Source organism: Eleginops maclovinus, chromosome 13 (genome assembly GCF_036324505.1).
Source record: "Eleginops maclovinus isolate JMC-PN-2008 ecotype Puerto Natales chromosome 13, JC_Emac_rtc_rv5, whole genome shotgun sequence".
Taxonomy (NCBI): domain Eukaryota; kingdom Metazoa; phylum Chordata; class Actinopteri; order Perciformes; family Eleginopidae; genus Eleginops; species Eleginops maclovinus.
Window position 1 is genome coordinate 7,878,387 of NC_086361.1, and position 23,338 is coordinate 7,901,724.

Below are 23,338 nucleotides of genomic sequence, written 5' to 3' on the forward strand. Positions count from 1 at the left end.
ACATTCATGCCCCCTTTAAAGGAGCCATGGAGTGTAAAACTGTATTTACCTTGCCATAGTTTAATAAGGAGTGTTCGGTACATTGAACTGACATACCGTGAACCTCAAACACCATTGTTTCCTCCTTCACGTGCAAATCATGAATATGTATATCACAGCGGTAAAACGGGTGAATTACAACAGTCCCTGTGTGTGACATAACACACGGTAGTCCAGCCCCAACATTTGCATGCACCAGCTGCTGGAAACACTAACGCTAACACTTACCACTCCGTAACGTTGCTCTCCAATTTCCAACCAACTGGCTGTTCTTCAAATGCATCGGTTTCCTCCTCCGATAAAGGCTCAAACATGTAGGGTTGGATGCCAATAGCCTCCATGGTTAATCTCTAACAGTTTTGCTAACTTCACTTACTTCTGTGGGCTCTGAGGCAGCCATGGATACTCCTTGTAATCCAACAAATCAGAGCAGAGCTCGTCATAACTATTTAAATAATCCCCAAATAAGGCAATTCAGCTTGTTTCATTCTAGGACTTGAATGGGCCTGTAAAACCCCATCTGGACATTTTTGGGATCAACCAAAGTGATATACCTTCTTTACATCAGAGAACAATTTAAAATACCAGATAGATGCTTTCTATGGCACCTTTAAGAAAAGTTGAAATTAAAGTTGTGAATCCTCCACTTTTCATATAGCAGGTCATGTGTATCGTAGACTATTTGAATTGTAAACAAAAACGTGCAAAACTGGACATTACCAGCCTTAGCTTTTCTTGTTTAGTGCTAATTACCAAAAACCAAAACTAAGACGAGGATCATGGCAAGCAAAAGCATATTAGCATTGTAAATTTGAGAACGTTAGCATGGCTACGTAGCATTCAGCTCAACGCACAGTTGGTTAGCATGACTTAATATACTTAGCTTTCTTTTTTAGGTCTTTCTAAAGATTAGATTTCCTAAATTGTGTAATTCTGTTGACTCTATATTTGAGGTTTGAATCTCTCTGTCTTCTCTCACAGCCTGCCATTTTTCCTTCCACTTTGTATAATTAGTGTGTTTGCATTTCTGAATCTGGCTGGATAGTATTTATCTTGTCTGTCAGTTTCTGTTTTGTTTGTCGCACATGTTCCTTAGCCCCCCATTTCTGAATCATATCCCTGAGCTTCTGTATTATATCTTTCTTTTTTAAATCCCTTTCCACCTGCTGGCATCCCTCTCTGGAGGTCTAATAATTACGCAGAGCAGTCGTGTTTGTGGAAGTAAACAACTTGAAGGCTGCCATGGGATCACAGCTCAAGAGGAGCAACACTTAATCAAAAACACATTCCGCTAATGACGCTATGCCCACCGAATGCCAACACGGAACCAAAGATATAAACTATATTCATATAAATCCCCTCCTATTTTCTCCAGGCAGGAGGGAAGCGGACAGAAATCATCAGGAGAGAAGCTACATGTTAGTTCCATCTTGCTGTTTAACTTAAAAATTGTAACTAACTTATAAATATACCTTAAAATCAAACTACTGGTGCATGTTGGCCTTCCAACCCTTGTGTATGAGGAAAAATGGCTATAGAAGAGAAAGCAGCCGCCAGTGATGGAGAAACAATAAGATGGATGTCTGTATTTTTGTCTTTCTCCCTCTCTCTCCCCAGGGCCCACAGCTGAGAAGTGATACATGGCTCAGTAATAGTCTGAGCCCTGGGGAGAGCAGCTCTGTGGCCTTGGTAAGAGACTATCAACACACACACACACACACACACACACACACACACACACACACACACACACACACACACACACACACACACACACACACACACACACACACACACACACACACACACACACACACACACACACACACACACACACACACACAGGCACGCACAGCCAGTCATGAGAGTGCAGGCATACACACAGGAGTGCACAAAGGTTTGGCTAATATAACCTTTTGAAGCGACATACAGATATAACATTTGAGAGGATATTGGGACATATTAAACAATTGTCATTAACATTCTGCTATGTGGTTTAAAAGCCCTCAGAAAAAGCAATTCATTTGTCATGGGACACTAAACTTTTGAATGGTCATCCACCACACCGATTTAGTAGGAAAGGAATGTTAATATGTGATACATTTCTGCTTTTAAGATAAAAATGTACTCAGGGAATACACACCTGAACAGTTGATTGATTCATTGTAGTCAGAAAGTGTGGGGAAAGTAACATTTGTTGTGATTCCTCTGAAACGCCGCACACTACACTTAATGCAAAATGTTTGCATTAAGTAATCCGTGAAGGAACTGTCATAGCCCCCAACCCTCCTGGGCCAAAAGTTAAGCTGCTACAATGAGTCAACTAATCAGTTTATTGAGCTACAGAAAACTGTTACCGACTGTTTTGTTGATCGATTTATCATCTAAGGGATTTTTAATGCCAACAGAAAATGCTGCTTCTGAACTATGCAATATCTGTGTTTTTCATTATTATAATCTAAAAATAAAGATTATAGAAGAAATGTTCATTCCAAAAATAATAAAACGATTACTCGATAATAAAGATTCAATGGTTAGCTGCAGCCCTAGCCAGAACATATGGAACCTCCTTCCATTCACCATCTATATTCCATATTAGCATCAGCCTTTCCCTGCTCACATCATTTGAGGGATGCACCCTGGACAGATTACTAAACTATCATAGGGAAGACACATGCAGACAACTATATACACTTCAGCCAATTAGTTAGCCAGAGTAACTAGATAATCCGGACAGTGGGACAAGATTTAAAGCACCTGCAGGCTGGAGGAAAACACACAAACTCCAAACTCCAAAATGAAAATCCAGCTAGATGAAGGATTCAAACCCAGGAGTGTCCTGTTGTGAGGCAACAAAGCTAATAAATTAGCTAGAACACATTTATATAAACTGTGGCTTTGTATATTATTGGACAGTTCGTAGGATAAAGGCAAATTAGACACAAGGCTGTAGAGAGACCGATGTGACAGATTGACTCGGGGACATTGCGGTTATAGTGTGTATGTGCCAACCACTCAGCCACCAGGACTCCCCATCATATTTAATATTTCAGTGACTGTCGAGGAAGGTCTATAACTCACGGACATCCTTTGTGATGCTCCACCAGACCCGTACAGCGGCAAGTTAACAACACCTTAACTGTCTGACCTTAAACACTTTGGCCTCATGTCTGAGGAAGATTGTCCTGGTGCATTGTCATACAATTGAGGACTATCCTGTAACTATAAAGGTCTGAGCATCTTTCAAACCCTTATTTAATTGTTGGTAATGAAAAAAGGGATGTTACTACATGCATACAGCCGAACCAACAACATTTTTATTTCAAGCCTCCTCCTTTCTTAGTTTTCCTACATTTCCCGCAATGCCGGCAGTTTAGTCAGATAGAGGTCTGTTATTCTAGTGATGATATACTACAGTATAGTTATTTCTAACTCTGTGACTTTTAAGCAGGCTGCTGTGTCTGTAAATGCTTTGGCTGAACTTTGTGACTGTGTGTTTTAATTGTCTGTAACTGTGCTGCTACCTATCTTGGGCCAGGACTCTATTGAATAAGACATTTTAATCTCAATGATACCTATCCTGGTCAAATAAAGGTAAAGTAAAACTTGTAAACAGACTTTGATTTAGCAAATTGGTGGAATTTCCCTATAATTTGAATGCAGAGGCAAAACAACGAAACCCATCTCACAGTTTGTATTTTTCTGTACTGTACTGCAGTAAAACAATAACAAAGAAACACCTGCACACATACACACACTGACTGGGAAAAATAAAATAATACAAAGTGAATAATTTATTATTTTCCAGGGTTTAGATCTAGGAACCTTTTATGAGGCAGAGGCCTGGCCATCAAACAGCAGGAGGGCATTCTGGGTGAGTAACAGCGCTCCTATTTATCACACACCGCCATTTTTCTGTCTGCGCTCTGTTCCGACGTAAAGAGGAGAGCTGAGGTCACCAGCACTGCTGTGTTCTGAATGATGTCACAGTGGCTTTCAGCAAAATGGAAAAATAGATTGAGATGTGCAGAAATGAAAAAATAGAAAGTAAAAGATAACAGCATTTTTACCTGATCCCCATCTTTCTGTACCGGCACCGCATCCACTGCTGGAGAAAGAAGAAACAGAGATGAATTAAAGATCATTTCATCGTCACAGCTGCTTCTCTAGCTACAGGTATCAGATCATGGCAGGAAACACAGGTGCAAGAATAATATGATGGGCGAGGCTGAGCGAGGGAAGGAGAAACGGCAAGATAGAGGAGTGAGGGACAGTGACAAAGAGGGAGATAACAGTATGTCAAACTGACGCAGCCGTCAACACCCTCACTGAGGGAAGGTGTCTACGCTGTCCACTACTTCCCCCTCACACTCACACACTGCATGCTAAAATTAGATTAATTATCCACGCCAAGCTTTGGCACACAGGGCACCACCCGTGTGAATCATGAAGGCCAGAGATTACTCTGAAATATTTGAGGGTGGTGAAAGCCATTCTGTAAGTTATTATCATAAGTAATCGAGTGCTATTTTTAATAATTTAGCGGTGAGAAAATTGAAAATGGTCTGGCCACGGCTTGGAGATCCTGATGAGGACCGGCTTAACGTGTCCTTTCATTACACAACGACCTTCAGTCTGACCTTAACAGTAAATGAGGTAATACAATGCAACCGGTGAAAGCACGCATGTAAAGCTGTAATGTCTCGCCGGTATGTCATTATGGTCGGCGTCAATGTCATTGTGCTGGCGGTGGCTCGCAGCTGTTTATTCAGAGATGAAGACACAGGCTGGAAACGACTATGACACATATGATTTTGTTTAATTTGAAAATGAATCGTTTCCGTCTTCCAGCACTATTTACTCAATGTGACGGCACCGGCTCTGAGAGGCAGTTCAGCTCTGCATCTTAGTTCAGCTACTCTTATTATTATATGTCGTAGTTTACCTGGTATTAAAGGGGATAAATTACAACAACAAAAAATAACAATAACATCATAAATGGCTTTTGGCCAAATTGTTCTACCTAGAAATTCATAGAGAATTCAATAAGAAATGTGTTACTGTGAAGGGGTTCTCTTTTTTATCCGTTCATAAACATAGACGCCGTCGAAGAATTTGGTCCAAAGTCAAAGAGTAGACGAACAAAGGTGCACTCGGGAATGGGAAAAAGGGACATCTAGTGAAGATTTAACCGTTATTTACTGACGAACGAAAGGAAGCAGGAAATGTTTGGTGTGGGAAGTATTCTTTGTTGTAAGCGCATTGTTCCTTTATCTTTGCCATCCTGTACACGTATTGTATGGGATAACATATACAGTATGTTCTGCCCTGTAAGAAAAGCTTTATCGTAGTTCGTTACCACGTACCTCAAGTATGCTTTTGTCAAATGTGACATTGTTTTGCTTTTCTGTCACTATGCTCACAATGACTGATCTCGGTTTTATTATAGATAATGTAGACAGATGGGTAATTCTACTGAGTCTGGAGGAAGTGGCAACAGGATTAGTGAGGTGCGTGTTAGCGGTGCAATATTAATGAGTCAGGATCAGTGGAGACATTTTGAGTTTGAAGTCTCTGGACGAATCCTCAAAACACAAAGGACAAGATGAAAGAGAAGTAGAAACAACCAAAGTTCACTGAGTAAAAGTATATGGTGAAGCCTCTCTTATCATGGTATTGTAGAATTGTAATGTTCTTTTTTTTTTTTGATGTTAGAGCTGGTGGCCCATATGCTGTCACCACTGCCTGGTTAGGTGGTTCGATTCCCGAGCCGGCCAAACATTTCAGCTAATGTCCTCCCCTCTGTCTCCCCCTTTCAACTCTATGGTCTCAAATAAAGGCCTTCTGGCACAAAAATATCTTTAAAAGAAAAAGTAATCAGTAGCTGGGAGTCTACTGGAAGATATTTTATCCTCAAATAATAGGAAAATTAAATGTAGCATAACATAAAAACGTTTTCAGTTTTTGTGTTCCTATTCTTGAGTTTGAACCTCCTGTTGACATTTGTAATCACAATTAAAGCTGTGTAGAAAAGGTTAAATCAGTTTTACTCGTCATGGTTGTAGCCAATCACTGGCACAACAGAGCATTCAACTATATCAGGTATACAAAAGTACGTTCTTTCTGAAAAGTTTTTGGCTATTCAGGTGTTACTGAGATGAGTCTCCCATACAGACGTCCCACTCTGACTCTTTGAGCTGTATGAATAACTCTTGTGTCTCCTACTCTGTCTGCTGAGCTGTCCTTGTTGCTCCTGCTATGATTCAGCCACTGTGCTTCACCTGGTCATCCTCGGACCTGGAGGCTATAAAAGCTCTCCCATTAGCTCATTCTCTGTCTCGCTTCCAGCTGGCATCCACCTTGTATGTTTTCCTTTTTTTTATTTCATCACACCTCGTGGAAATTGTGCTAATACAAACAACAAACAGAAAAAAGCAGTAAATCCACAGATTTGGCAATCATTTGCATTTTCCTGCATAAATTACTTAAAAAATTGAAGGATTATAAAAGTTTCCTTTTTAACGAATGCTTCCAGCCCTGCTTTCACTGCTTTTTTCGCTCCATTTCACGCTTAATTTCTGTAAATTATTTATATTTTTCTTCAGTGAGTAATTTGTGAAATGATGTTCCATGTGAAGATTATATCCTAAATATATAACCAATGACTCTTGAGAAGGAAAGCAGTGAACTTGTTCTCCATGGAATCAATATCTTTTAACGCATCATTAAGCTGAATGAAAACAAAAATCTCTGTCCAGTATAACCCTGCCAACACTAAAATTAGATTAATTATACACACCATGCCTCGGAACAGGAGGCCACGACCTGTATGAGTCAGCGAGGCTTGGGATGATGAAGGATATTAGATTTAAGTGGTGATGAAAGGAGAGGCCTCCCCCATGTTAACACAAATTATAACTAACATCTCTAATATCTGGTGGTGAAAACTGAGGAGGAGCTGCTTCTCCCCCACACAACTCCCTCAGGCGACATTCAAATACTTAAAGGCACGTTTATAATTAGATCAACTTCACCTACAAATAACACTAGTGAGGATAATTGTGTAGAAGATTGCTCAAGTTGTTGAGTATCACTCCAGGATTGCTTCAAGAGGAAATCTTCTTGAGCCTTCCACTCACATCAGACGAACTGTTCATTGTTCAAAGCTTTAAAAATCCTCCTTTAGCCCACAAACTCTCTTTCATCTCCCTTCTTGAAGAGGCTGATTGAATTGGATTTAACAGCTGAAATCAATAAGACAGACTGGACTCACTCATCAGTCTACTTCGCACCAAGAGCCGATATTTCTTATGTATTGTATTCTCAACATATAGTCTGAACATCCTCATCGATGGCGTCCACATTGATCCGGCGCTTTCTGCCAGGGAGCGCTGCCTATCGACAGAGCCTAAAAATACCTCAGCCTTCATACTCCCTTCAATGAAGACGTAAGCTTTCCATCTGAATCAATATCAATAAAACCCTTATAGGCAAAGAGTGGAGGCGGTGGGATGGGGGAGTTGTCGTCACTGTGCAGCAGCAGAAGATGCAGTTTGGAGATGTACTTCATCTCAAGGGACGAGAAATGACAGCTCCATGCCAAAGTCGCTCCAAGCAATCGATGCCTTTAGTAAAATAACCTGCTGTTAATAAATGCGTAAGGCTTGGTTTCAAACTAGTTTTTACTACCATATGGAAGAAAAATACCCCAAACTATTATCTATATTCTATGAAATGCTTTTTGTTTCTACAACTCTCAAGGCAAAAATTGAAATACTAATGTAATGCTGTTTGAAGAAAGTGTTCATTTGTTCTATTTTTCTTGTTGATGGCTGCCTAAATATCTATGGCACTGTGATGCAGCTATTACAGAGACCAGTGGGGCTGCTTTATCTGACATATTTTCATTTTAGGTTTATTTCCCCAGGCTGGGCCACTCAATTCTAATATTTTTCTCAGGGGGAGGCCTCCTGGGTAAAGTCACAGAGGGGTTTGATAAGAGAAAATGTTTTAGACAGCAACCATTTCAGTCCCTCTGCATCAAAGAGAGGGCTTATTTGACGTGTCACCAGTTACTGTGGCGCTAACTTCAATAACAAAGAAATCCATCAGTACAGGTGGTGACAGTGACACAGGAAGCAGACCAGAATGCAATGCAGCTATGAGATATGCTAAAACAGACATTTATTTTTGCCACTTGGGGCAGCGAACCATTTGAAAATGACATATTACCTTTCAAGTTTTGATAGTAGTAGTAGTACATCCTGAGCAACGTGATCATTCAGTTCTATTCAGCCTATTTATTTTCTATAAACACAAGTAAGTCGATGGGTGAAGTGGAATTGTGCTAGCGATGTTAAAAGAAGCGAGAGATTGAATGTTATAAAGATTTAGCTTTATGCTAAAATGGTTATATGCCGAAAAAGTGATACAGTGGTAGCACAGTAGCCTTAAACTGCTGTGGATTGCTAATGTCTGTTACAAATAGGTGTCTGTAGTTTCTAGGATGTACTTGTGTCTTTGTTGCCCCTTGAGATTACAGATCAAGTCATGTCAATTGTTGTTAGCAAGCTTCTTTTGAACATTGTTTACTTGGCTACTTGTAGCATTGACTTCTTATTTATGTGGGATATAGTGGACATACTGTAATGCGATCCTACTGTCAGTCTTTTGCTGTGGATTTGTTTGCAGCAATAAAACAACTAATATCGGCTCGACTATAAATAAACAACAATGCTGCTGTTTTTCTGATGCTTCTCTACAGTCCAGGGTTTCCATTCAAACTACGTCTTAGTGGACAATAACGTGATCAGATTTGATATCAGAAACAAAATCATTTCAAAGATGCTGATTCCTGAACAAGTTATGTTAGATACACCCACACATATGAGTGTGCACTCACAAAAACAAATACGTTATTAATGACGCATTTTTCAGACCTGACCCTGAACTTTGGGTGAAGGACAACATCTCCACCAGACGAGTGAATTCAGCTGAGTCGTTCAATATTGTTAAACCATGTCTCTCTCTTTCTCCTCCTCTCTCTCTCTCTCTCTCTGTTAATGAGAGACATGCAGTCTTAGTCATGACTCTGCTCTCTGTGAGTACATTGGAGATGCAACCCAGGGGATCCTGGAGGCCATTTACTCCTCACAACACACCCCCACGCATTGAGGCACACCCAAACTCAAACACACAAGCAAGTCAACCACACACACACTGGAGACCTCTGGAGCTGATGGAGCTCCCCGCCGGAGGCACGCTGTAGGAAGGAGATGTCGAGAGAGAGACACAGAGGGAGGCTGAAGGCTCTCAAAACCAGAAAGGGGGAAATATTGAAAAGGGAAGGAAGGAGAGGAACAAAACCTTGACATTGATTGAAGCCGGAAACCGCAGGGCAGAGGGTATGTTGAGCAGAGCACAGCAAGGGATTTGGGGAAATAAAATTGAGTAAAAAGCTGGAAAGATGAGAAAGAGTGGTTCAGGAAAAGAAAAGCAGTAGGAGGGAAGGACACTGATGTAGTGAATAGTTCATACAGTGATGCAAAGCAAGGACTTTAATTTTAGAAACAAATTTCTTTTTTGTCATAATTTAGGTTTCTCAAAATCCAAAAAGGGGACATTTTTTTAATGTGTCACAGGTTTCTAAATGTTTAACACCCCTAAATCAAAAAAGATAAAAACAAGACAGTGTACAAGCATTTCATTAAATCGTGCATCCACTTTGTTAGCATAATAGCATCACCAAGGTCACTTCTTAATAATTGACCAACGTTAATTTGTCCTCCAAAGTTTTCAGGTAATATATTAAACCGATTTGTAACGAATGAGAAACAAAACATTGTATTAGCAGAGACTTTACAAGAACATTTTAAATAATCTTTCACTAAAATGCCCCCCAGCAACATCATGCTAAACAGCAACAGCTGTCTGCAATAATAAGTGTAAGTCCTAACAGCTAACAGCATCACTGATCACTCGGTTCCCATTTGATGGACATTTACCCAGAGTTCCCTGCAGCACCTGAAGGAAATGCAGCCTGCTTGACAGTCATTACTGTCACTCAGTGTCAGGCCACCTAATGACCATTCTAGCTCTGGATGACTTTTTATCATTAGTCTTTAATGTGATCTTCCCTCAATCTTTTTAATGATCAGTGCTCCACTGCCCTGCCCCTGTCCAGAGATGTCCAGTCAATCAAACTCTTAATCTGTGCTTAAAGTTTGAATTTCTCTAGCTGGCCGTCTTTGCTTTGTTCACCGGTGGTTATTGCTGCTCATGCTAATGCTGTGTTCACTTATGTGGCAGGAAGAAAGTGGATCTGCCTCGTTGTTAGAGTTATAATTTGAGAACATAGTGGAGTATTTAGAAACTAAAGAGATATTTTCCATCAGGAGCCAGTGATACAAAGACAATGTTAAACTTGAATTTCTCAGGTGGCCATTAGCACACCTCCAATTAAATGTTAAAGTTGCTCTTTGTCTATTAGACGTATAAACTGCCTATGTTGGTCAAAGCCCAGTTCCACATCTGTGAGACCTAGGGGCTTTGTGACTTACATTTTGTAACTTTCCCCTAACGCATGGGTCATTACAAACACTCCTCATAAGCAAGATATTGCCAGACTTGCCAACAAACATGTGAACATGTCCTATATGCAAAGAACCCAATGTAGGAACTGAAAATAAACTGAAAAGCATTTGACTCAAATGTGTGATTCAAAACTATGTAATGATCAGACAATTGTTTTTAAAGAATGTATAGTGGCAGCTACAGCATTAGTTATTTTGATTGTTAATTAATCTGCAGTTTTATTGAATCCAATCCACCATAATATTGAATTGACCGTCATTTCAGACAAGTAAAAGTAGCATATCCTCATAATTGAGAATCTGGAAATAACCTTTCGGCACTTTTTGTCTTGTAACAATTAATGGATTATCAAAGTAGTTTCAGATTATGAATCAAACCACTAGCAGCAGAGGGTTTTTCCAACAAATGAGAGTTGGCCACTGTGTAATTATGTGACTTGTTGTACTGAAACGAAACTGAGTGGGGGGGGGGGGCATGACTCTGATGTGAAAGATGCTAATTCTTGTCCGTTCATTGAACTTGGTAATTAATCTGATTCAGGCTGTGATTCTAAATGGTGTTTTGGGAGTCTGCAGTGTAATGTTTGCTTGTTAGACTGTGAAACACAGCTCTGCGCGTCTGTGCTGTGCTGCAGTGAGAGTGTGTTACGTGTGTGTGAGGCTACTGACCTTTGGATAAAAGGTTGTTTCTGTTTGTGCTCACTCCACAGTCTCTGCAGTGGAGTCCAACTAAAACAAACCACCGTCATATATAAAAAGCCTTGATCTTAATGACCTCAGATGTTATATACAGTCCTGAAAGTTAAAACCAATTTAAGGTCTATGATCACCATTATAGTACAAGCTCAAATATATTTAGCTGTTGTTGTTAATGTTATACTTATAAAACAATCAGTTTTGAATACAGGTCATGTTTGCTTGTGCTGAAGTGTAGACTCATCTATTCATTTGATCAGTGGTAATTCACCGAAGCTGAATTCCATTTTGGATTTAATCTCAAAATAAACACAAGAAAATAACTCCTAATCAAATTCGTATTGTCTCTGAGAGCACTTAACTTCACTTACAGACGGCGTAATTGAAAACAAGCAAGTAAGGTTTCCATTGTAATCATTCCCAACTGTATAAAATAGAATCCTTGTTTTTGATGCTCCTGTCCTCAGAAAGCTTCTGCCAAATGTTTCACGGGCTATTCTTCTGTAGTCTGCAGATTACAAAGCCATTGGTGTAAACGTTGGCGCTGCTTGCTCTAATCTGTTTGGCAGTGAAGCAGAAGGTCTCAGGGAAATGAATCTGAGACATCAAAGTACGACAGAGGACTGCCGCCTGCCAAAAAGCCTGCTAGGGCATCACGCTTCATTTGGCCAAGAAAGTCGTTTTTTACATCAGTCAATCTGCGATACACTTTGGGCGATGTAGTTTTTTTTTTTTTACTTTCAGACCGAGGAAATATATTCAAATTTCTATGTGGAAGACTGATGTCCCGCAACTCTATGTAATCTGTCTTCAAAGTTAGACCGGAAAGATATTCATGTAGGAATACACTCGAGAAGCAGCTTCTCAACTCGCTGCAGATTCAGTTTTCGCTCCTATAATATTCCACTATGGAGAGATTTGTGGTTATTTCTTTTCGCTCTCAGAAAGTTAGGAATGAAAACTTGAAAGCAAAAATCCTAGCCTGACACTCTCTTCGGTTGAACTCCTGAAGCAATGTTATCTAGATTAATCTGAGACTTCCCTCATAAAAAAAACAGCATCAGTTATTTTAGCAAATGCCCCAAACAACTAACTTCAAAGCAGTATTATCTGTTCCTCGATAATTTATAATCATTTGTCCTTAAAGGTCCGTGCGATTTGTTATTTGTACTACTTGTGTCACTGTTTTGGCACTTTTTTGTGCTTCTTTGGTTTAAAGCAACACAAACCTGAAATTTTGGTCAACTTGTATGTATCAAAATGAACTAATTCAGCTTTAATTTTCCATGTTATCCAAGATGAATGTATCTCAAGAGGATGGAGAAAGGAACCAGAGAATAAGGAGGGAATAAAAAGATTGAAAGCGTGGATATGCGTCATGAAAATGTGTTACATATAAAGTAGTTCATCAATTTAGCCGCTCCACAAGGACCTATAAAGCTGCATTACTGCACCACAGGGACACATGTGGGAGAGGGAGTGAGAGATGACACAGAGGTGAGGACAGTAATGTGATGAAGAGGGAAGGAATGAGGGGGACAGTTGGGGAAACTAGGGATTAAATAGGAAGTGATTGCCTAAAATAAAAAGGGACTGTAAGGAGGAAGAAGGACGTCAATTCAGGGTTATAGGGCTACAGTAGAGTAATCTTTTTTTGAAGCCTCCTCATTGAGGGAAATTACCTGGAAGTATTTAAGTGGGAGCCATGATACGAGCTGTTGGAAGGTTCTCTAAATGGTAAAGTGCCACAACGCTTCCTTTCCTATCTACTAATAGGGTACACTGGACCGTTTTTAAAAAAAAAGAAACAGAGATCATGCCGTCCTCGTATTCCTTGCAGCAGCTAAATTCATAGCATGTCATCATAAAAACATCCACGTTAAACCCTTTGCTATCAATACAATGAAAATGTCTTTCAATGGAGGTGTGATTATGTTTTGGACAGGAAATGCTACTTGAAGTGTTCAGAATTGAGTTTAATATACTCGATTTCTATGTTTTAAGGGGCTTTGAAGAAAAGTAAATGACATAGTGCAGAGGGATTCTCTTTGCTCCTGGGTTTTCTATTTGTCAGTCGTTGAGAATTACCTTCACCTTCTCGTTCTTGGAGTCTAGGAAAAGACAAAGGGCATAATTCTTTTGACTATTCAACCCCAGCCAAGGTAAAAGGATCAGCAGGGCGAAAAAAGGAAACTGCCATGAACAAGCCTTTTCCACAACATGCTACACAAGAACGCAGACTCACAACAATACACACCTGGCACACATGCATACACGTGAGTGTGTACGGAAAGGTGGCTTTGTGGGACAATGCAACAATAGGTCCTGACAGATCTCTCCGGCAGACCCTCGCCTGTCTGCTGCTATCGCTCTGGGCACTGGGTGTGTTCTGTGTGTGTGTATGAGTGTATGTGTGAGAGTGAGGTGACACAGGGCCTGTGAGAGTGAACCAAAGTGAAGTCTAGAGTCTGAATCACCTCCGCTTCAGCGGGGAACGCTCCAATCCGACACCGAACACTGAGGGAGTCCTGCTCATTACGGCATGTCGGGGTTGCACCTTCATCCATCCATCCGTACATTCTTCTGTGTGACGGTTGTGTGTGAGTCCGAGTGTGTTTTTATCATTGTCATTTTATAAGATGTCTTGGGCGACCCCATATTCCCTGGAGCCTTTGGAGGTTTCTGCTCCATACTTGATGTCCCTTCTGGTCCAAAACAACCTCAATGTTCTCTCTCTCTTTACTTCCCTATGAATTTAAAGAAGACTATAGTAGTTTTTAACTATTCAAGCAGTCTTCTTATTTTTCTAAGATTAAGATTTCCATTAAATACTAGTAAAAAATGCCCAAAAATAACTTAACCATGAATGCCTTAAGGATAACATTATAACAGTTGTAATAACCAGCCAGGTACACCTCAGTTTAGACTTCTGCTGCTTTTTGTTCACCTTTTTTTCAACACTGGGGTATTTTTGGTCTGGAATCATTGAATTTTCAAGTATAATGGTTCCTTCGTACATCAGTCTAAAAAGCTCAACCATGTTCTTGGTTCTTCTCTCCATTTTATTTTAGAATAAATGAGTGTGTGCAGAATAGTAAAATAAGAGCAGCCTTCATGAAGATTTCACAGCATGCAAACAGCCCTGAACAGAACTTGACTAAAAAAGTTTCCTAACTACAGCTACATCCTCACAATAACAGAAGCCTTGTTTTTACAGTTAAAGAACTCATTTTGGTGTGTTGTGTCCTAATTTCAGGTTAGTCAAGTTTTCTCTCGTATCGGATTCCCAGCAGTGCAGAGAGCGAACAACACACAGCGTAAGCTGTGTGTGCTTGCTTCCAGTTTTATCTCCTGTAATATGATTGTATCTTTCAAAATCTTCTTAGTGTGAGGTCCTGTTGAGATATGTTCACACCCAGTGGAGAAAATGCAGTTTTAGTCTGTATAAGTTAATATTTTAGACTGCTTTCAGCTTTCCTCATGGCAAACTGTAATACGGTTCATTAAACTCCCCCCAAAAAACAGAAAAGCTTTATCCAGGCAAGCAGCTTAAAAAGACTTGGAGTGCATGCTGATGGCTGAGCAAATGTGTGGGGTTTCTTTAGAGACAGACCTTTCCAACAGGGATTATTCTGTGCAAAAACAGTTTGTGTTTGTCCCTTATCTGTTCAAACATGGCAGTGCCCCCCATGCACAAAGCTAGCTCAGAAAGAAAATGTTTTTTCTAGTAACCTTTGCAAGATGCAGTAACAAATCTGTACAGATGTGTAATTGAGATTTAAAATTATAAAATGGGCATGGCCCCTTCAAGCTCAAGACAAATTCACATCGACTGGTGTGACTGAATCCAGCTGCATCTCCATATTTTTCTTAAATAAGATAAATTCCTTTTTTATTATGAAACCGTTGGATATTAAGTTGTTTGTTTTCTCTCTGCCCTTCAGATCATACAATGCACTCACAAAGGAGTTTTTCTGAAATGTGGGTTTTTCTTCACACATGCACACCATTTAGTACACAGGGCATCCGTCAGTCACTTTGCAGTCAATATTTTGGAGTTGGAGAGGGGGAAGGAGTTTTGCTGTGAAAGGGGATACCTCAAACACACCGGACAGGGAAGAACAAACACCATGGAGTGTTATATTAATGAACCAGGAGGCAACTTTAGTGGAATAAGTCACTCACTTCAGGGAATATTTGGTCTTTGTACAAAAGCTGAAATGTTATTTTTCTCTTTAACTATCCATTGGCCAATTCGTTGTGTCGTTTAGCACCACCTGTATGTGCAATACCATTTCAGAGTTCATTACATTTTCCTTAATTTTCATGAACACACACATGGGTTTATTTGAGTCTCAATCCCGTAAACACTGTTCTGCTGCACCAAATATTCACAACAATGCCAAAAGTGGATTAAATAAATGAAATATTTCCTTCCGTTTGTTTTACAAAATAAGTCCATCTCTTGATTTGTAACTTGAGATTTGTACATTAAGTGAAACATGGCATTGTCCCAACCTTATCCTTTAATATCGACAGGCAAATTAATATCTTGGCTCATGTAAATATGTTATGATACCTAGAAAAAATCTGTTTTGATAGACACATATAGATCTTAGAAAACCTTACACTTTAAGAGTTATGAGCAATATGTCAAATGTATATATTATGGCACTTTTCACATAAAAATCTCACACCATAACTCTCCTGTAACTTTCATTAAAGTCTGTTTCATTCTACCAGACGAAAGGGATCTTCTTCTCAGTGAACGACAGACCGGGCAGTGTGACCGAGGGAGACACTCTGTGCTATCCAAGCAAGTGGAGAGCCACTAGATAAGCTTTAGTGTTCGCGTTGATAAAAGTTTTTATAAAGGGACAGTGTGTGCAGGGACAGACTCCAGCTCCACTGTGACCTTGGAGAGAGTCAGTGGGTTAAGAAGATTAATTAACGAATGTGTGAGGACAGTATTGGTTGCTAGAGTCTGCAACTGAGCTACTACTTTTTGTATAAATTCTCTATTGAGCCTAAATCAGAAATTGGTGCTGAAACAAAGAACTAAATAAGAATTATGCATTGTACTGTACGTAATGGAATTAAGTCACATAGAACCTCTTGACTTCAAGCAACACTGACAAGACGAGAGGGTAAACAGTAGCCGTGTTCAGTGTACTGATATCACAATTCAGTGCTTAATTTAAAGCAGTACCCTCTGAGTGCCATTTAGAAAATTGTGAAATTACAGAGTGCAGCTCTTTGTTACTTATCAAGCCTCTTTACAAATACCTGATAAATATTCCAGTGGCATGGCAGCTTCAGGCTTGGTCGTGGCCACAGCGCCTTTCTGATGTAAATGTTGTGGGTAATACGGGAAACGAGACACTCAGAAAAAGAAACGCCTGAAGGAATCGTCACCTCCTTTTTCCATTACTGGCCTGAATCGATTTGGCTAAAAATAAAACCTGCAGGACCCCGCTGTGATCACGTTGCAGTTACAGATGACCGCACAGGCCAAGTGTCACATCATATGCGACTTGCTTTATCCAACCTGTGGTTATTTATGTGGAAACGGAGCTGCTGTCTGCCAGATTGTGAGTGTGCTCTTTACTCCTTTCTGTTTCCTGCCAACTTAAACTCCAAAGCCAAAACAAGACTGCACTTACACACCAGTGGATCGTGTTTCATCTCAGATTGCACACACATTGGCAAACACACGTCTGTGTGAAGTATAGATTTCATTAATGATTATCCTTGTAAGATTGATATTTCATGACAGTAAATCGGTACAGCTGATTGTAATGAAGCGTATTTGGGATGAGAGGCATAATAGTTTCATATTGCCGTGTCTAATGCACCATTCAGCATTATGTGAATGTAAATTGTTACACAACTAACCCTAGTACTATTATATTACTGCTCATGGAGCTATGCCAGGGTTTTGTCTAAACCGGGTAACAAGGTCGCTGCACCCTCTTACTTTCAGTGTGCGCCCTCATACCAAAATGCAGATTTTCCCCGTCAAAGTTTAATGTGATGCCAGAAAAATGTATTTCTGTTTGTCAAAAACTGTATAATTACTCCAAAAATCTGAAAGTCGTGTCAAATAGACGGCCAGGCGCCATAGACAGCTTTGTTTTTACGGAGATCCTTATAAATTGGGGATGGATGTGCGGTCGGTCTGCCGGTGGAAACTGATTTTGTTTATTTTACTTAAGTAAAGAAAACTTAAGTCGGGATTCATTTGTTGTTTGAGGTGCAATATATGACTGAGCAGCTTTAATACATGAAGAAACTATTATTTTCTGCATCGCTGTAATGCATTATTTTCTCCGGAAAGTGGGCGGGGCCATACTTTTGGCCGGGAAGTGACATTAGCATCCTCATCCTAATATTTTAGTTTTAACATGTCATTATTTAAAAGCTCTTTACGGAAGTGCATATCTGTTACTCGGAGTCTTGGTCCGGGATAGTTTCCACATGCTTCTCAACATGGTGATGGCTGATCCGGCCGCTAGAAGCTAACCGTGCTAACAGCAAGAACAATGCACGAGCATCTCGGGTCGGGGATAGCGTAATGGGTGGTATCCGCCGTCATCACTACAATAGACCAGTGGCGGCTGGCCAATAGAGGGCGCTAGGGCGCCGCCCCACCACTCACCTCTCACCAATTTTCCTTGAATAAGACATAAAAAAATTAAATAAAAATGAAATAATAAAATAAAAATATTTCAAAAATATATGTAGGCCTATATATTTTTTTAGATGTGCAAGATAAATATTTCATAGTTAATGATGAGTAAAGTTGTTTCGTTCGTTGACATTGTCTGATTGGTGACGTATTTCCGCCCTGGGGCGCAGGAATCTTTGCCCATAGACTCTCGTTAAAAGTTGTACATGCGCAGTAGCTCCTCTTCAATACAAGAGATAGGACGATGTTGGGGCGCACCTCTCCTGCGCCCCAAGCTGAATGCAGCTGGATTTGGCGGCGGGGCTGACATCACAGCCTTCTGTCATAAAGGATGTGTATTGTCCATGTTATATATGATATATGTTATTTAAATATAGAGAGATATATCTAGAGATAGATAGAGAGATAGATATAGAGATAGATAGATAGATATTTATTATATATGTATATTGGTCCTCTGTAGCTATAGTAGCTAATATAGCACATCTGTATATTTGTTCATACTACATCTGTTTATACTATGCCAATTATTCCCACCTCGTTATACTGCCCTTATCTTTACATAGACGGAGGACTGAAATGAACTGACTGACATGTAGAGCTGATCAGAACATATTAGATATCAGTGGACTGGAAACAAATCACAAATATAAGGCTACAACTTTCATCCCTTCTTTCTGTTATAAATATCTAAGTAAGTTGTGAGCGAGACATCAGCTGGCAGTGTAGCGACTGATCGTGAGTGTGAAGTGGTGAGTCTCATCCTCAAAACGACTCTCACACCATCTCACGCCAAATCAGAGGGAACCACAAAGCCTTGACTAAAAATATACTCATTAGGCACATAGAGAAAAGGCTTCCTCAGTATACAGGACACTGTGAACTGTGATCACTGTTTATAGGGCAGTTAACCTCATTTTAGTAGCTATTTTGTAGCTACTAAATGCGATATTCACAAGCTAATCGCTTTCTTTTCTCTTCAAATATGCTTTTGATTTAAAGCAGTTAAATTGATAGGTTAAGTTATTCATTTAATCAAATCACACCAATTAGGTTAAGCTTATCATCTAGACTGGTCTATTCATGTTAGAGTTAAATGTTTAGTACTTTAAATATGATAATCTGCTACAAGAGAATATTTATTATTTTTTCTTTGCTCCAAATGACAATTAATAAACATCAGCTCAACTTTAAAGCCGAGTATTAAACATTCATTGAGAACAACTACTCCCTCTGCTTCGATGTATGACCTTGTGCTTTTTTTTACAGCATGCTTTATGGAGGCCTCTCTTTTTTAAAGCACATAAAACTATATTTTGATGTTGAATGAAATGTAGTATTCATCTTTGATATTCTGTTTTGCAGCGTCAGACTCCAGCTTCCAGGAGACATACAGCCGCAAACAACCTCTACGCCGCTCTGCCCACTGTCTGCCACTGGCCAGGGTTTGGAGGGAGATCTGTTGGACTAAAAACAGTTGTTGTAAGCTGTTCTTGTGTAGGGAGTGAGACAGCAAAATCCATCATGGTTATTCCCTTCAGAGCGATGTAAACAACCTTTAATTATTGTGACACAGAGGTATCATTAGTCATTTCATCGTGCTCAAAACGAGAAATGCTACCTTCCCTTTAGCCTACAAGTTAACATTTGCTGCTAAATTTACACAAATGTATTGTTATTCATCAATGATTATTGGAATCCGAGGATGGAAAAAAAAGTGATATATCCTGTGTTCAACCCCCACTGTGTCATGGTAAGGTCAGATGATGTCATTGTGCAACATATTTGGCCATTTAATTTTGTTTGTGTAATTTCTTCTTCAATGTCCCCGAGGTAATGGGGCAGTGGTGTGCTCAGGATAGATACTTAAATTTCATTTAGTTTAATAGAAACATGTTGCTACCTGAATGACAGCTAGAGGTTTGACATAAACGTCCAAGCTTTCTACAGCATCTCTTGGGTTTTTTCTCAGTACTCATGGCAGTACTTCAGATCTTATACCGAAAGTAAGGAACATCTGTGATGTGATTACAAGGGATTTGATACCACACGTCAAACTGTCTGCTGAAGAAATACCAAAACATGCTGTTGAAAGTTGCAGAAAGAGTGACCAAGTGCACCTTCAATGAAGATTTTACCAAGGTCAAACTGAATTCTGTTGCAGAATCATTATCAATACACATTCACATGTGCCAAAGCGTTCAGGCGTTGGCGTCATGAATCTGCTGAGCTCTTTGACAGGTGACACCACTCTTTACTGCCACCTGACATACCTGTAAGCTGCCTTTATCGCCTGCTGAGGTAAACTGCAAAGGCTGCTTCATCTGAATTTCACGTCGACCTCAGTTGCATTGAGTAAGTATACCAACATAAGTCCATTCACAAATGGTATAATCTATTACTGTTTCACTTTCAAGACTCAAATAAACCAAAAATATCCATAAGACCAATTAAATTATGTAAATAAAATGGCAGGATTTTGTGGTTTTACTTTTAGTCATAACCAGTCACAATTCAGTCCAATGTATAAGACTCTCTTACGTGGAGGAGCTTTGTATTTTCAATCCTGAAATAACACCATTTAGTCCAAATGCGTCATACAGAGGACACACCAAACCGAGGTAAATCAATCAAAGTTCTCCATCTTCTCCTTTGTTTTTATTAGTGTAAGCTTCTGTCAGCTGCAGAATTCACCGCCTCTCAAGCCCTGATTGTGAATCGTGGAGATGCAACTGTCAGCCTGAAAGCGTCTCTGTGTGACTGCCCTGCTGTCTGAGTGCTGACCACTGAACATCAGCTCTGCTGTAACTGGAGGATAATTGAGCGCAAATGCAGGCAGTGATGCTTTGGTTAAGTTGCACTCCACAGGAAACACACAGCTGAGGGAAACAATCCAACACTGGGGGACCTAACCATGGCAGAATCACTGAGGTAAAACAACTGGAATATAACAAACTCATGCACACCCATACACATTTGATTTACTTGCACAAAGTCAAGGGTGAGATGTGAGAGAAATAAAAATAAACAGCTGTTGACCTATATTTGCTGTAACATTTTCTCTTCCCACTCCTCCCTCCGTTTCTAATTGACCTCCCTCTTTTACCCCGGATCTATTTTTAGCTGCAGCCGCTCTCGCTCGGGCCAAATATAAGAATAGATGCTCTTTGCAAGAAACACAGCAGGAAGCCAGTAAGTTAGAGTGTTGGGGCTCACAATCACTTTGATCCTTGCAACACTTCTTTTCAATACTTCCATCTGACTTTAAAGGACATTCTGGGGCTTTAACTGTTTTATTGAACAATAAAACAGCTTATTGATTTTGGTTAAAAAAAAAACCTCCCTTTTGCTCAAGATGGTGGTGTTCTGTCACCTTTGCTCTATATTTCCACGTTCTTGTCTGTTTTGATGCATCGGTTCGATTCCATCAATATTTATTTTTCTCATAAGGCTGTCTGCAAACTGGCAGTACTATTCTCCACTGTACTGATTGTTTTCTAAATATAAACAATGTTTGTTTGTTTGTTTGTTTCATGTGAAACAGTATTAGAGCAGGTTATGTTATAATTGTTTTATTGTTTTGGCTCTGTATTCAAACACATTGATGAAACAGTTAACACATTTTAGTTTATTCTACAAATAAAGATGAAGCCACCCCAAAATATAGTGCTCATACAAAGGAGACTAATAAATGTATGTGAAGACATACAGTGGGGCAAAAAAGTATTTAGTCAGCCACCAATTGTGCAAGTTCTCCCATTTAAAAAGATGAGAGAGGCCTGTAATTTTTATCATAGGTACACCTCAACTATGAGACACAGAATGAGAAAAAACCATCCAGGAAATCACATTGTCTGATTTTTAAAGAATTTATTTCAAATGATTGTGGAAAATAAGTATTTGGTCAATAACAAAAGTTCATCTCAATACTTTGTTATATACCCTTTGTTGGCAATGACAGAGGTCAAACGTTTTCTGTAAGTCTTCACAAGGTTTTCACACACTGTTGCTGGTATTTTGGCCCATTCCTCCATGCAGATCTCCTCTAAAGCAGTGATGTTTTGGGGCTGTCGCTGGGCAACACGGACTTTCAACTCCCTCCAAAGATTTTCTATGGGGTTGAGATCTGGAGACTGGCTAGGCCACTCCAGGACCTTGAAATGCTTCTTACGAAGCCACTCCTTCGTTGGCCTGGCGGTGTGTTTGGGATCATTGTCATGCTGAAAGACCCAGCCACGCTTCATCTTCAGTGCCCTTGCTGATGGAAGGAGGTTTTCACTCAAAATCTCACGATACATGGCCCCATTCATTCTTTCCTTTACACGGATCAGTCGTCCTGGTCCCTTTGCAGAAAAACAGCCCCAAAGCATGATGTTTCCACCCCCATGCTTCACAGTAGGTATGGTGTTCTTTGGATGCAACTCTGCATTCTTTCTCCTCCAAACACGACGAGTTGAGTTTTTACCAAAAAGTTCTATTTTGGTTTCATCTGACCATATGACATTCTCCCAATCCTCTTCTGGATCATCCAAATGCCCTCTAGCAAACTTCAGACGGGCCTGGACATGTACTGGCTTAAGCAGGGGGACACGTCTGGAACTGCAGGATTTAAGTCCCTGGCGGCGTAGTGTGTTACTGATGGTAGCCTCTGTTACTTGGGTCCCAGCTCTCTGCAGGTCATTCACTAGGTCCCCCCGTGTGGTTCTGGGATTTTTGCTCACCGTTCTTGTGATCATTTTGACCCCACGGGGTGAGATCTTGCGTGGAGCCCCAGATCGAGGGAGATTAGCAGTGGTCTTGTACGTCTTCCATTTTCTAATAATTGCTCCCACAGTTGATTTCTTCACACCAAGCTGCTTACCTATTGCAGATTCAGTTTTCCCAGCCTGGTGCAGGTCTACAATTTAGTCTCTGGTCTCCTTTGACAGCTCTTTGGTCTTGGCCATAGTGGAGTTTGGAGTATGACTGTTTGAGGTTGTGGACAGGTGTCTTTTATACTGATAACGAGTTCAAAAAGGTGCCATTAATACAGGTAACGAGTGGAGGACAGAGGAGCCTCTTAAAGAAGAAGTTACAGGTCTGTGAGAGCCAGAAATCTTGCTTGTTTGTAGGTGACCAAATACTTATTTTACCGAGGAATTTACCAATTAATTCATTAAAAATCCTACAATGTGATTTCCTGGATTTTTTTTCTCATTCTGTCTCTCATAGTTGAGGTATACCTATGATAAAAATTACAGGCCTCTCTCATCTTTTTAAATGGGAGAACTTGCACAATTGGTGGCTGACTAAATACTTTTTTGCCCCACTGTATACGAACATA

General features: G+C 40.0%; 1 protein-coding gene across 7 annotated transcripts in view; it reads right to left on the minus strand.

Annotated features, from left to right (window-relative positions):
- The window catches only part of LOC134875280 (uncharacterized), a 48,285-nt gene that overhangs the window by 20,620 nt on the left and 4,327 nt on the right, over positions 1–23,338 (minus strand). For 4 of the 7 annotated variants that reach the window (XM_063899785.1, XM_063899789.1, XM_063899791.1 and 1 more), the window contains exon 2: positions 4,110–4,147. In XM_063899785.1, coding sequence (XP_063755855.1) covers positions 4,110–4,147 — 38 coding nt within the window. The remainder of the gene's footprint in view (positions 1–4,109; positions 4,148–23,338) is intronic. The other 3 variants (XM_063899790.1, XM_063899788.1, XM_063899792.1) reach the window with 1 other exon arrangement.